General features: G+C 44.5%; 1 protein-coding gene across 5 annotated transcripts in view; it reads left to right on the forward strand.

Annotated features, from left to right (window-relative positions):
* The first annotated feature begins 200 nt into the window (after positions 1-200).
* SBNO1 (strawberry notch homolog 1) overlaps positions 201-13,792 on the forward strand; it is a 50,786-nt gene continuing 37,194 nt past the window's right edge. The window contains exons 1-4 of one of the 5 annotated variants that reach the window (XM_053669758.1): positions 201-368; positions 8,962-9,093; positions 10,057-10,161; positions 11,500-11,815. In XM_053669758.1, coding sequence (XP_053525733.1) covers positions 8,962-9,093; positions 10,057-10,161; positions 11,500-11,815 — 553 coding nt within the window. In that variant the 5' untranslated portion in view covers positions 201-368. The remainder of the gene's footprint in view (positions 369-8,961; positions 9,094-10,056; positions 10,162-11,499; positions 11,816-13,792) is intronic. The other 4 variants (XM_037160877.2, XM_053669757.1, XM_053669759.1 and 1 more) reach the window with 4 other exon arrangements.

The following is a 13,792-nucleotide window of genomic DNA, read 5'->3' on the forward strand; positions in this document are numbered from 1 at the left end:
ACGGGAGCCAGCGGAGTCCGTGTTTGGCGGCGAAGGCAGGGGGCGGTCAAGATGGGGGGGGTATATCATCTCCCTTTGCCTGGGAGGGAGGGAGGCGGGGCGGAGAGGGGCGCGGGGGAGCGAGGTGGGGGAGGGAGGAAGTCACGTGGGGCGCGCGGCGCGCGCTGCGCCTCATCCGTCGCCCCACCCCCTCCGCGCCTGGCGGGGCGGGGGGCTGGGGGGAGGGGCGTCAAGATGGCGGCGGGGAGGTAGGCAGAGCCGGACGCCGCTGCTGCCGCCGCCACCGCCGCCTCCGCTCCTGTCGCCTGTGGTTCTTCAAGCTTCGCCGCCCGGGAGAAGCTGTACTGGCGTCGCATCCCGCGGGGAAAGTAAGTCCTCTCCTGAACCCTCTTCTGCTTCTGCACTCGCTCTCCCGGACAACCTCCCACTCCCACCCTCCTTAGGGAGCTGTGCGGGGCCGGGCTGGGGGGGGCCGCCACCTCACCCTGGTTTGGGGCCTCTCTCGCCGCTCCCTCAGCTGCTCGTTCTGGGGGCCTCGGGGTCACGGTCCCGGCGGCTGTCCCGCCGCGCTCGCTTCCTCCGCCCGTCAGCGCCGGGCCCTGTGGTCGCCGTGTGGGGCTGACGGGCCCCCGCTGTCCCGGGCCGGAGGCACCCACTTTGGGCGAGGAGGCAGGGTGTGCGGACCCCGGCTCAGGCGCCACTTGGGTCGCCTTTCTTCCTTGCCCCGTTCGACACGGGGTTTGTGAGGTCCCGGACCCGCAGGAGAGTGAGCTCTGCAGTCCTCCAAAAGTCCTGCTGCCAGGTCTAGGGCGAGTGTGGGAGGCGACAACAGGGTCGCCCCAAGTCTGGACCTGCACCGGCAGTTTGTGATCACCCGGCGCCCGGGGCTGTGGGGAAGGTACGCGGGACACGTGGGGACCCCTTTCACGTCTCACCCGGTCTTGAGGGCAATTTTGCTTCTAGCGAGCAAGCTCGTCTCCCGACCCGCAGCATCTCTGTGCAGGAGAAGGGCAGTTGGGGTTTGCTCACTTTCAGAGTGTCAGTCGTAACTGGAACCCAAAGTTCCCCAAAGCACCGTGTGCGGGTGGTTTCCCAGAAGTGGTTTGGGGTCGGTTTAACCGCTGAGGAGCTGCGGATGTTCCCGAGCTTGCGATTGTTTCTTCCCTGGCCGTGCAGCCCCTCCCCTCCCCACCCCGGCTTTGTGCTTCTGTTTGGGGAATGTTTGCGGACCACTAACTTGATCTTCGCAGAGAAGCTCTTTTCATGGGCGTGCTCCGTCTACTGTGGGCGGCTTTTGTTTTGGGGAGTCGCTGGTGGAGAAACGTGGGAAAAGAACGGGCGAGAAAATGGGAGTCAAGGAAAGCAACGATTTTATCCATTGAATTGCGCAGCCAATTGTAACAGCACCCGGAAGTTTGTACTGAACACGTGTTGATGAGGGAAGGTGGAAAACTGGGTCCCCTTTGACCTTTGAAAGTTGATTATTGGCAGTTTATGTTTAGTTAAATGTTTCGTACTCTCTAGACGATCGGAGTTAGAGACGGAATGGGGCTGCTAACGGGGTCGCCCGGAGGGCGCTGCGCGCTGTCAAAGCCGGAGCTGCCCGGGCGCCCGTAGCCCGGACTCCGCAGACACACGCAAAGCCAGCTAAGAGAGGGGAGGGACCGCATTTTTTCCAAGTTATTTTTGTCAGATCTGAACCGGTGGCCAGCAGAACTGGTTTTCGTAAGCTGCGGGGGAAACCATCATTATTTCACAAAAGATAGTGGTACAGCATTTCTAGGGCAAAATGCAGGATTTGGTACTAGTGCCTGGAGTGGGACATTAGTTTTCTAAGCAAGGGAATGTTTTACTTTCGTGTATAAAAAATTTTCCCAATTGTACCTTACCGAAGGTAAGACATTTTTACTTTTTCTCTGGCTTCTGTTTTTCATCTCTCAGTCTAGTTTTATGCCACGTGATTCTCATCACAGTTTTAAATAAGTTTTACATTAGTTGCTGGGTAAGCCCTAAAAAGAGAGGCTTAGTGGCTTGCAGTTCATTCATTCATTCATTCATTCATTGACCGTTGTTATGTCAGGCAATTTTACACATATTTTCACTTTTTAAAAGACTTTATTTTTTAGAGAGAGGGAGAGATATCAGTGTGAGAGAGAAACATCAGTTGGTCACCTCTCAAACGCATCCTGATCTGGGGGGAACCTGCAAACCAGGAATCAACCGGCAGTCTTTTTGCTTTGCAGGACATCCAACCAACTGAGCTACATCAGTCAGGGCTACGTTAAAAAAATTAATTTACTGATTTTTGGTGAGAGACAGTCATCGATTTGTTGTTTTACATATTCATTGGCTGATTCTTGTGTGCGCCCGACTGGAATCTAACCTGCAGCCTTGGCTGTCAGGTTCATGCTCTAGTCAACAGCTGAGCCACCTAGCCTGGGCCAGTTTTACATGTTTCAAAGGTTTTGCTGAAATGACTATTTTACCACGGTTACTATGGAGGTTCTTTTACCTCCTCTTTAAAAAATGATTCATGGCCCTGGCCGGATAGCTCCACTAGTTACAGCATTGTCCTGGCACACCAAGGTTGCAAGTTTGATCCCCAGTCAGGGCATGTACCCCCAGTGAGAGCACAAGTAAGTAGAACAACAAAATGATGTTTCTCTCTCTCTCTCTCCCCCTCCCTCCCTCCACCTGTCTCCTTCTCCCTTCCCTCCATAAAATCAATAATGAATTTTGAGAAAGATTCTCCTAAAGCTACAGATAACTGTTGCCAGTTCTCGGTATCTAGATTGAGCTTTGATTTCAGACCTGCCACCTGTGAAGGACATGCACACTCGAATCCGAGGGATCTGACTTTTCACGAGGCTCTGTGCGTTCCCATGCTATGCCTGCCAGAAGTAAAGATACTTTTTGAGAGGAACTGCTTTTATATTCAATAGTAAATTAATAACCAAGATGATGTAATCCTAAGGTTTTGGCAATGTTCTTTGTTTTTTTGTTTTTTTAATGCTAATTGACAGGTTCACTTTGTGGTTGAATTCTCTGTAGGTGGAAAAGAAAGGCTCTTTAAGAGCAGAACCTATTTTATGAATAAGATACAGTTCAGAACCCATCAGCCCTGACTGTTGTGGCTCAGTGGATTGAACATCAGCCTATGAACCAAAAGGTCGCCAGTTCAGTTCCCAGTCAGGACACATGCTTGGTTGCTGGCCAGGTCCCCAGTTGGGGGCGTACAAGAGGCAACATATCTATCTCTCATGCTTATGTTTTTATCCCAGTCTTTCTCCTTCCTTTCCCCTTTGTCTACAAATAAATAAATAAAATCTTTTTTTAAACTATCACATTAACTTATTTATTTTTTTGGAGGTAGCATATAGCACAGGGCATTTTCCCCCAAACTTTTTTACTATGTACTACAGTAAGAAATACGTTTTACATTGTGACTTTGTATGTATATATGCATGGAACTGAATAACTCATTTCATACAATAACATCTCTTGCTACATGCTATGCACTAATTTTCTGTTTCTATGCTGAAATGTTTAAGAATACTGGTCGTGGTTTGCTGAATTGATTGGACAACCCACTACGTTGTGGCCAGCAGTTTGAAAAATACTGGTATGAGGTTAGGAGTACAGAATCTTAGAGGGACATGTCAGACCCTCTTGGGTTTGTAATTCTGTTCTACTCTGGTGTTGTTGTGACCTTGTTACACGTCCTCTCTAGGCCTCAGTTTCTCATCTGTGACAAGGGGATAATGGGCAGCATTTACTCATGGGCTATCTTGAGGGTTAAAAGAGAAAAAAAGTTCAACCCTGTACTAAACCTGAAGAAGGCCTTGTCCCTGTGAATGTGATGGAGGTGATCAGTTTCATTTCCTCCCCTGGTTCTTCTGTTTCTTTTGTGAAGAGTTTTTGGAAAATTATTCATGATCTACAGATTCTTCCTGAACCCTTGCTTCCTATAGGTTTTGCAATGAGAGTGGGAGGAGGGGCACTTTGAGCAATTGCTCCCTTGAGAATTAGGTGTTTAAAAAATATAAATTATATCTTTTTAGGTAAATAAAACCAGCTTTGAGGAACTTCATACTGACTTTTTCTCATATTCTTGAGCAGCACTCAGTTAATAAATACTTGTTGATGGACTGTTAATCAGCTAAATTCTAAGTGGATCACTAGCCTTCAAGTTCTTTTTTTTATTTTTTTATTTTTTATTTTTAGAGAGGGGAGGGAGGGAGAAAGAGAGGGAGATCTGTTGGTCATCTCTCACATACCCCCACCTGGGGACCTTGACCTGCAATGTGCCTTGACTGGGAATTGAACCAGTGACTTTCAAAGGTTTGCAGGCCTGCACTCAATCCATTGAGTTATGCCACCCAGGGTCTTTCAGATTCTTAAATTATATGTCAGTCATCACATCTGGGCTGCATAATGGCAAAATTGAAGCTGAATAAAAAATCAGACATGGCTTGGCACTATCAAATAATGAGAAAAAAGGCAAAGATACTTACTAAGTGGTATTTTCTGTGTGCATTAAAGGTGTCTATTATTGTCCCCAAGACACTAACCGATCAAATGAATAAACTGGCTGTGTGACACTTTAGGTAAAACGGGAAGTAGTATTTTGTAGAATTAATGTAGAAGTTAATTATTGAATAGATTGACAACAAATAGTTTGTATTCTGGGAAATACAGTTGCATCAGCAATATGAAAGAAGACACGTCTTGGACATGATAGTAATGTTTATCAAAATGATAGTCGCTAACATTTATTTCAGACAGCACAGCAATCCTGTGAAGGTTCTATTTTCTTCCCATGGAAGTTGAGGAAACCGAGTCACAGAATATTACTTGACCCTGTTGTACTGCCAGTGGGTGATGGAGCCAGTATTTGAACCCAGGTGTTCTGTGTGACTCCACAGTTTCCTTAGCCTCTGTCGTGTGCTGCTGCCGCTGCGGACTGGTCCCTTGTATCCATCCGTCTGCCTGGAGTGTAGACTAAAGGTCTGTGTTAGGTCTCAACAAGAGAAACCTTGTCCCGGCCGATAGGTTTCGGTGTTGGTCTTCTCAGGGGGAACCGAATCCTTTCATTCTTCCGATTGGCTATTGTTTCCTCGGGATTCTCTGCCTGCCAAGGATGGCTCTTAGTTTCTCTCTACTCCTGTGTCCTTGTTTCTTACTTGTCATTGTTGCATAGTGTACTATTTTGAAATAGGTGGTATTTTCAAATGTATTTGAAATAAAAATGGAGCCATTTGGTTGTCCATTGTTTGAGATGCCATAGAATCACTGCTGTTAGTAACTTTTGAGTTTGTTAGATTGCTACATGTTGAGTGTCATCTGAGGTCTGTGAAATCCTTTTTGACACATTGTAACACAGTTCTCTTACACTTAACAGTATTTGCATTTATATGATACTTGTATATTTTATACGTGTATTTATATGTACTTGTGTATTTATACATGGCTATAGAGTGAACATGTTTTCCCTCAGGAATAAATCCTACTTATTTGTAAACTGAGGAGGAGAAAATTGGGTAGTATCACCTTTTAAGGGCTCTCTCAGCCTGAGCATTTAAATTCCATGAGTCTGTAGTAATTTCAATATAAGAACATGATTAGATATGATGAGTTTTGCCTCCTGGAGTTAGAGGGTGGCACACATGGTCCCTCTCTACCCCTTTTGCTCCTCACTGCAAAAAAAGTGCAGCTAGAGAGTTTGTGCCCGCTTGGCTGAGAGAGGAGATATTCCCTAGATTTTCTTCATGTGTAAAACGTATATAAAGTGAAAACGTCTTTTATCAATAGCTTATAAAAGAAAATGTCTTTTACAGATGTTGTCATTGTGAAGTCACTTCTCAGATCAGAGGCCTCAGGTTGTGGCTTCTCTGAGTGAATTGTGGGTGACTGAACTGGCGCCGTCATTTCTGGTCTGAAACACCAACAGATTTCTCCCCCAGATTCCTCCCTTCCGTGAAAAAATGTGTATTTTTAATTATATGTTGTCAACATGTGAGAGCAACTCTCAGCTAACAAACAGGATTAAGTTTATTAGCAATTTTGAATTCAACTTTTCATGACAATTTGGTATAATCTACAGGTAGTCTTAGGGTTTGGGGTCTTTTTTTGAGATTTTATTTTTATTTACCTTTTGAGAGCGAGGAGGAGAGAGAGAGAGGGCGAGAAACATCAATGTGTGAGAGAGACATCAATTGGTTGCCTTTTGCATGCCCCCAACTGGGGACCTGGCCCGCAACCCAGGCATGTGCCCTGACTGGGAATTGACATGGAGACCTTTCTGTGCGCAGGCTGGTGCTCAGTCCACTGAGCCACACCAGGTAGGGCAAAGATATTTTTGTACTTTTAATGCTCATTGTTTAAAGAGTATATTTCAGAAAGCTCTCATTAATTCAGTCACACTTTTTAGTGAATTTTTTTGGTTTCATTAGTAACATTTCTGTACTCGAGAATATAAATAGATGAGGCTTGGTGCGTATCTGATGAATTAATGGGCCCTGGGACCTCCAAGCAGTCTGTGGTCTGTAGTTTACCAGACACTGGTTTAAAACAATGTGCTTTTGTTTCAAATGTAAATAAACTATTTCCAGTATTTACTTTTTAAAAAATATTTTATTTATTTATCTTTAGAGGGTAAGGGAAGGAGAGAGGGAGAGAAATCATCAATGTATGGTTGCCTGTCATGTGTCCCCTGCTGGGAACTAGCTTGCAACCCAGGAATGTGCCCTGACTGGGAATCGAGCCTCAATCCTTTGGTTCTCAGGCCCGCGCTCAATCCACTGAGCTGCACCAGCCAGGGCAGTATTTACTTTTAGAGGATGACATTTCGAGAGTCTCGAGTTCTGTTAATTTAGGTCAAGATTAGCCAGAGCAAATGGGCCAAGACCCCCTATTCCCACGGGTCCTAATGAGGTATTGTATGGATTGAAACTGTTTCTTAAAGCATTGCTTAAGCTCTCGTGATATGTATTTTTACTGTGTACTTAGATAAATTGTAAAGTATGGTCAACTATGTCTGTTAGAAAAGTGGATTAACTTTATTGTAAGTCCGTCTCGGGACATTTCTGCTGTTTGTCTCTGATGGTCGGTTCTTTCCTACTATTTCCATCTTGCTAAGATTCCATCCTCTTCCAATTTTCAGTGTTGAAACTTCTTAAATTAAAAAAAAAAAACTCACCTTAAAAAAAAAATCCTTACTGACTTTTAGAGAGAAAGGAAGTGGGGGGGGGGAGAGAGAAACATCAGTGTGAGAGAGAAACAGTGATCTGTTGCTTCCCTTATGCTCCCTGACCTGGGATCGAACTCGCAATCTTTTAGTGCTCCAGCCAACTGAGCCACTTGGCAAGGCCAGCATTGACTTCTTGATCTAAGCATTGAAAAGAGAACAAATGGGCTTTGAACCATCTAGATGTGGGTGGGTGACACTGGCCAGGTAATTAAAGTTTTCTGAGCCTCGGTTTTTTATCTTGCCTCGGGTTGTGCTCTCGTGATGTGCATGAAGAACCTAACACTGTGTCAGGCTTGTATGAGACGCTTCGTAACTGTCCGCTCCCTCTCCTTCCGCCTTCCTGCTCAAGCTTTGGTCTCCCTTAGACTTCTTCCCCTTTCTCGGGTAAGTCTCTGGGCTCTCTGTCCTTCCTCCCATCCTCGAAACAGCAGGTCTGCCCTGAGGTTCAATTCTGGATGTCTGTGGTTTTCTACCTTAAATTCATTCATGTGTCCGTGACAACTTTTTTTTTGCACGATACACAAGCATGTGTGATAATAGACCTACCTAGTGAAGGGTTTCTTGGTTAAGTATCATGCTTTCACCTAATACCGTGGTCCTTGCGTGTGGGAGTCATGGTCATGGCGTTCTTGGCTGACACCTTTCTTTTTGTAGGACATAACGAAACACTGGCATTTAGTTTTGTTGTATAAGAATAAATGGCCCTGCGGGGATGAAAAGGCAACATAATTTTCTCTCCCTCTCTCCTTCCCCTCTTCCCCTCTAAAGATAAATAAATAAAATCTTTAAAAAAAAAAAAAAGATTAAAAAAAAAAAAAAAAAGAATAAATGCCCCAGCTGAAAAATTAGTATATTGCTTATATAACATGAAATTAGTTTTCTGAGAAGAATGACAGACTTCCCATAAGACTTTTGTGTATATACTAATCGGTTATTTTCAATACATTAATGAGAAAAGTTAAAATTGAGAAAGTGCTGTTGAAGTTTTGTTCCCTGTTGGTGGCAGGATGCTTTGATCTTGCTCCTGAGAGGACAGTTGGGAAACCCTACCGTGAAATGTGGTTGCTTGCTCCTACATAGGCATTTCCCCTAAAATCCATGTGACTCATCTTTCAGGTCTCCTGGGCTCAACTTTGGATTACTTTTCTAATTACCCATCAACTCTTTTTTTTTTAATTCTCCTAATTTGAGCATTTATTTAAATCTGCTCTTAGGGAATCTCCTTTCTAAATACCCTGAAATCCCTGCCCCATCCTTGGCCTTCGGGCCCCCGCCGGTGCAGTGCAGAGGCCCTCCTGGTCTGCTGAGGCCGTTCCTCTGCTGCTGGTCTTGAAGAGGGTTGGCGTCGCCCAGTGCCTCCAGGAGACTGAGTACACTGTCCTGAAGATCCTGGTCCCCCAGGCAGTTTCTTCGCTGAGACTCAACTCCACGGTCGTCTGCGTGGCCTCCCTCCCTAGGCAAGGCGCAGTGTTTCCTTCGGTTCCCACCCTGTCTTACGGACACGTTCTTGCAGTGGTTTTCACACTGTTCCGTCCCTTCTGTCTTAATGTAGGTTTGGGGATCAGAGGCTGTTTTCATCCTTTTTGCCTCACATGCTTCACGTTCTTCATAAATAATGAATGGGTCTGGCAAAAAATGTTGGTTTGTATGTAGAAGAGAGTTAATTGTCATTTTAAGTTTGTTATGTTAATATTTAATATTTTGTTCTAAAGATGGTGGAGCCAGGGCAAGATTTACTGCTTGCTGCTTTGAGTGAGAGTGGAATTAGTCCAAATGACCTCTTCGATATCGATGGTGGAGATGCAGGGCTTGCAACTCCAACACCTCCCCCTCCAGTTCACCAGGTAAGTGAGTTTTCCTAAGCCTCTGAAAAGTAGGGGTTTTCTTCATCTTAATTTGTACTTATAAAAGTAGATATTATTATGCCCTAATTTTAAATATACATATGAAGGTTTTCAAAAAGATTTTGTTCATTTATTTTTATATAGAGGGGTAGTGTGGGAAAAAGAGTAGGAGAGAAACATCAGCATGTGGTTGCCTCTTGTGTGCCCCCTACTGGGGACCTGGCCCGTAAACCAGGCATGTGCCCTGATTGGGAATTGAACCAGTGACTCTGTTTGGCATGGCCAGCATCCAATCCACTGAGCCACATCAGCCAGGGCTGCAGGTTTAATGTTAGTATTAGTCTTAACTCACGAGGTGAAAAACATTTGCAGTGAAAATTGAGGTAATTTTTGTTTCGCTGTGCTATGTATGTAAGAGTAAGAGATGAGTTGTTTGTGGAGTTTTCTAGGAGGATGGTTCATCTCCTTACTAGTTCGTCTCTATGTACTGAATAGGGACATTTTTCCGAGTTTCGCTGTACACGTTTTCTGAAAGCAAAAGGGAGACTCTGGTATTAGTGCAACTCTGCAAAGACTCGCAGAGACGGCAGCTCCAACCTGGCATCTGTGCTCTTCCACTCTGTTTGAAAGTGAAGGCTGACTTCGTTTTGTTTATTTTATTTGTTTTTAAGATTTTATTTATTTACTTTTATAGAGGGGAAGGGAGGAAGAGAGAGAGAGAGACAAACTTCAATGTGTGGTTGCCTCTTGTGCGCCCTCCAACCAGGGACCTGGCCTGCAACCCAGGCATGTGCCCTGACTTGGGAATCAAACCGGCCACCCTTTGGTTCGCAGGCCGGTGCTCAGTCCACTGAGCCCCACCAGCCAGGGCTCTTTGTTTTAATGAAATAAATACATCTCTTGTTCTTGAAATGGAATTCACTGTGTCATTCTTTATTTTTCTCAATGTTGTTTTCTCTCCAGTCAGTGCCACTCAGTACGTTAGAACTAGGTTTGGAGACTGAAGCAGCAGCTCCCGTTAAACAGGAACCGGAGGCGGTACCTAGCCCAGCACTGTTAAATGTTAGGGTAAGAATTACTTAGATTTGGCCTTACTCCAGACATAGTTTAGGAGTGTAGTGAGAAAGTATGAGCAGTTTTATCTTAGTAGTTCTGTCTTTTGCTACTTCTTTCGCAATATTCTGCTGTCATCTCCTACTTTGTAAAAACATTTGTTCCATTCTTATCATAGTTACATTGTTCAAAAGATAATTTGGACAAAACAGATTTACTATTGCAAATGATACAAAATTTATGAAATAAAAGATCAACTATGCATTATCCCACTGCACTTTTCAATTTTGCTAGTTTATTTCAGCTTTTGTTCATTGGTATATGTAACTTTTTCTTTTCCTTTTTATATTTTGATTATGCTGTTATAGTTGTCGGTATATATAACTTTTATGTCGGTATATTTAACTTTTATAACTTTTAATTGTGCTCTAAATGCAGATTTCCTCTGACCTTACCCTAAATACAGCAGTTATTAACTTAAGTGGAGTGGTATAAAATTATTGGACAAACTGGTTAAAATTTGATGACTTTGTGGTAAATTATTGTTTTGAGAGTTTTATGTAAAAGTGATAAGTAGTAGCCAGAAGACTCTTATTATAGGCATCATGGAAAAACAAGGTAGTTTGAGGTGGAAAGGAAATAGAAAGACACTTAAATTTATTAAAGTATCTCAGTTGTACTGTAGTTGCTTGTAGTCCTGTTATCCGTAAATCTTGACCTTTTTTCCATCTTCATCCAGCTCCCACCCCCACCCTGTAGAAACGCTGTGCAGCTTTGTTTTAGGCTCAGAGGTAGTGCTTATGTTATTGCCAGTGTTTGTGGTTTACATAGCTGGGTCATTTTTGTGATGTGGGCGTTTAAAACCCTGCTTGATGGTTTCATCTTGTTAAGTTCTAAACATCCGTGTCGTCCGTGTGAGAGCAAACAGAGCACTTGGACAGGAGTCATGAGATGCTAGAAAGGGGCAGTGGTCCACAGGGAGCCCAGGCCTCCAGAGGCCTTGGGGCTTTCCTCGTGTCATCTGCCTTGCTGCGGCAGCGCTGACATTTTACATTCCTCCTGCCCCGGCCCTCGCGTTCTGTAGGGTTACTGCACGTCCCATGTGACGTTTGCTTGCCCCGACAGTTGTATAAGATATCACACCACCCCATACCATTCTTTCCTCAGAATGGTGTATTTTAACTTGGTAGTTTATTTGGCTTATGTTTAATTAAGATGAAGTGCCAATGGTTAGGCAAGAATGAAAGTCCGTTTTGGATTTTACGTGGCGCACTGTGTTTATGGGTATAGGCTGTATTGGAGGAGAAAGCATTTTTCAGCAGTGTGATGCATGTGCTTGTCTTTCCACTACAGCAGCAGCCTCCATCTACAACAACATTTGTGCTGAATCAGATAAATCAGCTTCCGACCTTGGGATCTACCATTGTAATGACTAAAACACCACCTGTAACAACTAGTCACAGGCAAACCATCACTTTGACAAAGTTCATCCAGACCACTGCAAACACACGCCCTGCAGTCTCAGCACCAGCAGCACGAAATGCCGTGACCTCTGCACCTCCAAAGGACCAGGTTCAACTGAAGGACCTGCTGAAAAACAACAGTCTGAACGAACTCATGAAACTGAAGCCACCAGCTAATATTGCTCAGCCCGTTGCAACGGCAGCTAGTAAGTCTTTCTGTTCGCAGTGGTGTCTCTTGTCTGCCTGTGGTATTTAGTCTTTGTACAGGTCAAGGAAAGCAAAAGTTAAGAAGCCTTAGTATTTAGCTTTGAAACGAAGTGCGGAATTACTAAGTGGCTTCGTCAGCATCTTGAGATCTGTTTTACGTTGTTTTTTTTTTCATTGTGGTTTTTTTAGAAATATATTTTATTGATTATGTCATTACAGTTGTTCTATTTCCCCCCTTCATTCCCCTCCACCCTGCACACCCCTCCCCCACCATTCCCCCCCTTTAGTTTATGACCACGTGTCTCAAGTTCTTTAGATTTTACATTTCCCCTACTATTCTTGCCCTCCCCTATCTATTTTCTACCTACCATCTATGCTACTTATTTTCTGTACCTTCTCCCCCCTTCTCCTCCTCCCACTCCCCTGTTGCTAACCCTCCACATGATCTTCATTTCTATGTTTCCACTCCTGATCTAGCTGTCCTTTTAGTTTGCTTTTGTTTTAGGTGTGGTGGTTAATAACTGTGAGTTTGCTGTCCTTTCACTGTTCATGTTTCTTTAACTTCTTTTTCTTAGATAAGTCCCTTTAACATTTCACATAATAAGGGCTTGGTGATGACAAACACCTTGAATTTGATCTTATCTGAGAAGCACTTTATCTGTCCTTCCATTCTAAATGAAAGCTTTGCTGGATAGAGCAATCTTGGTTGTAGGTCTTTGGATTTCATGACTTGGAATACCTCTTTCCAGCCCCTTCTTGCCTGTAAGGTCTCTTTTGAGAAATCCACTGACAGTCTGATGGGAACTCCTTTGTAGGTGACTGTCCCCTTATCTCTTGCTGCTTCTAGGATTCTCTCCTTCATTTTAATCTTGGCTAATGTAATGATGACATACCTTGGTCGTGCCTTGGTGTGTTCCTTCTTGGGTCCAACTTCTTTGGGACTCTCTGAGCTTCCTGGATTTCCCAGAAGTCTATTTCCTTTGCCAGATTGGGGAAGTTCTCCTTTATTATTTGTTCAAATAAGTTTTCCACTCATGGCTGTTCCTCTTCCCCTTCTGGCACCTCTATAATTCGGATGTTGGAACATTTAAAGATGTCCTGAAGGTTCCTAAGCCTCTCCTCATTTTTTTGAATTCTTGTTTCTTCATCCTTTTCTGTTTGGTCATTTTTTTCCTCTTTCTGGTCCACTCCTTTGATTTGAGTACCAGTTTCCTTTCCATTACTATTGGTTTCCTATGCATTTCTGTTCATTTCAATTAGTTTAGCCTTCATATGTTCCTCCAATTTATGACTAAAATCAACCAGTTCTGTGAGCATCCTAATCACCAGTGTTTTGAACAGTACATCTGAAAGTTTGGCTATTTCTTCATCACTTAGATATATCAGCTCTGGGGCTCTGAGTTGTTCTTGAGCCATGTTTTGATCTGTTTGTGCCTGTTACGTATGAGGAGGTGTTCACCAGGGCGGGGCTACCCAGGTCGCTGATTTGTGATGCTGCAGGTGAGGACGGGTCAGAGAGAGGCCACCCAGGTCGCTGGTTTGCGATGCTGTATGTGGGGGCGGGGTCAGAGGTACAATGGCGGTTCCCTCCGCCGTTTCCTGCCACTGGGGCCTGCAGTCTGTCTCACCGATCGCTCCTTCACCGGTTTATCTGCACGTGAATGTGTGACCGTGGTCAGCCCTCAGTGGGTCCGCCGCCTTGCGCCCTTAGTGGGTCTACCCGCTTCTCCACACCTGGGATCCACCCACGGCTGCTGGCGCACCTGGGTGGTGCATCCGGGTTGGTCCGGTGGATCTGTCCTGCCCAGCCTCGCTCTGCTGCTGGCTCTGCCCCTCTTACCAGTTTGGCTGAGGGGTTCGTTGTTGTCAGACTTCCGTATAGTTCAATTTTCTGTGGTTTGGCTGCGTTTTTATTGCTAAAACTTTGTTGTTTTTAAACTTAGTTGTGTGAGAAGGTGTAGTGCTTCCACCTACAC

The sequence above is a fragment of the Artibeus jamaicensis genome, unplaced genomic scaffold (genome assembly GCF_021234435.1).
Source record: "Artibeus jamaicensis isolate MK-2021 breed Jamaican fruit bat unplaced genomic scaffold, CSHL_Jam_final contig_525, whole genome shotgun sequence".
NCBI lineage: Eukaryota > Metazoa > Chordata > Mammalia > Chiroptera > Phyllostomidae > Artibeus > Artibeus jamaicensis.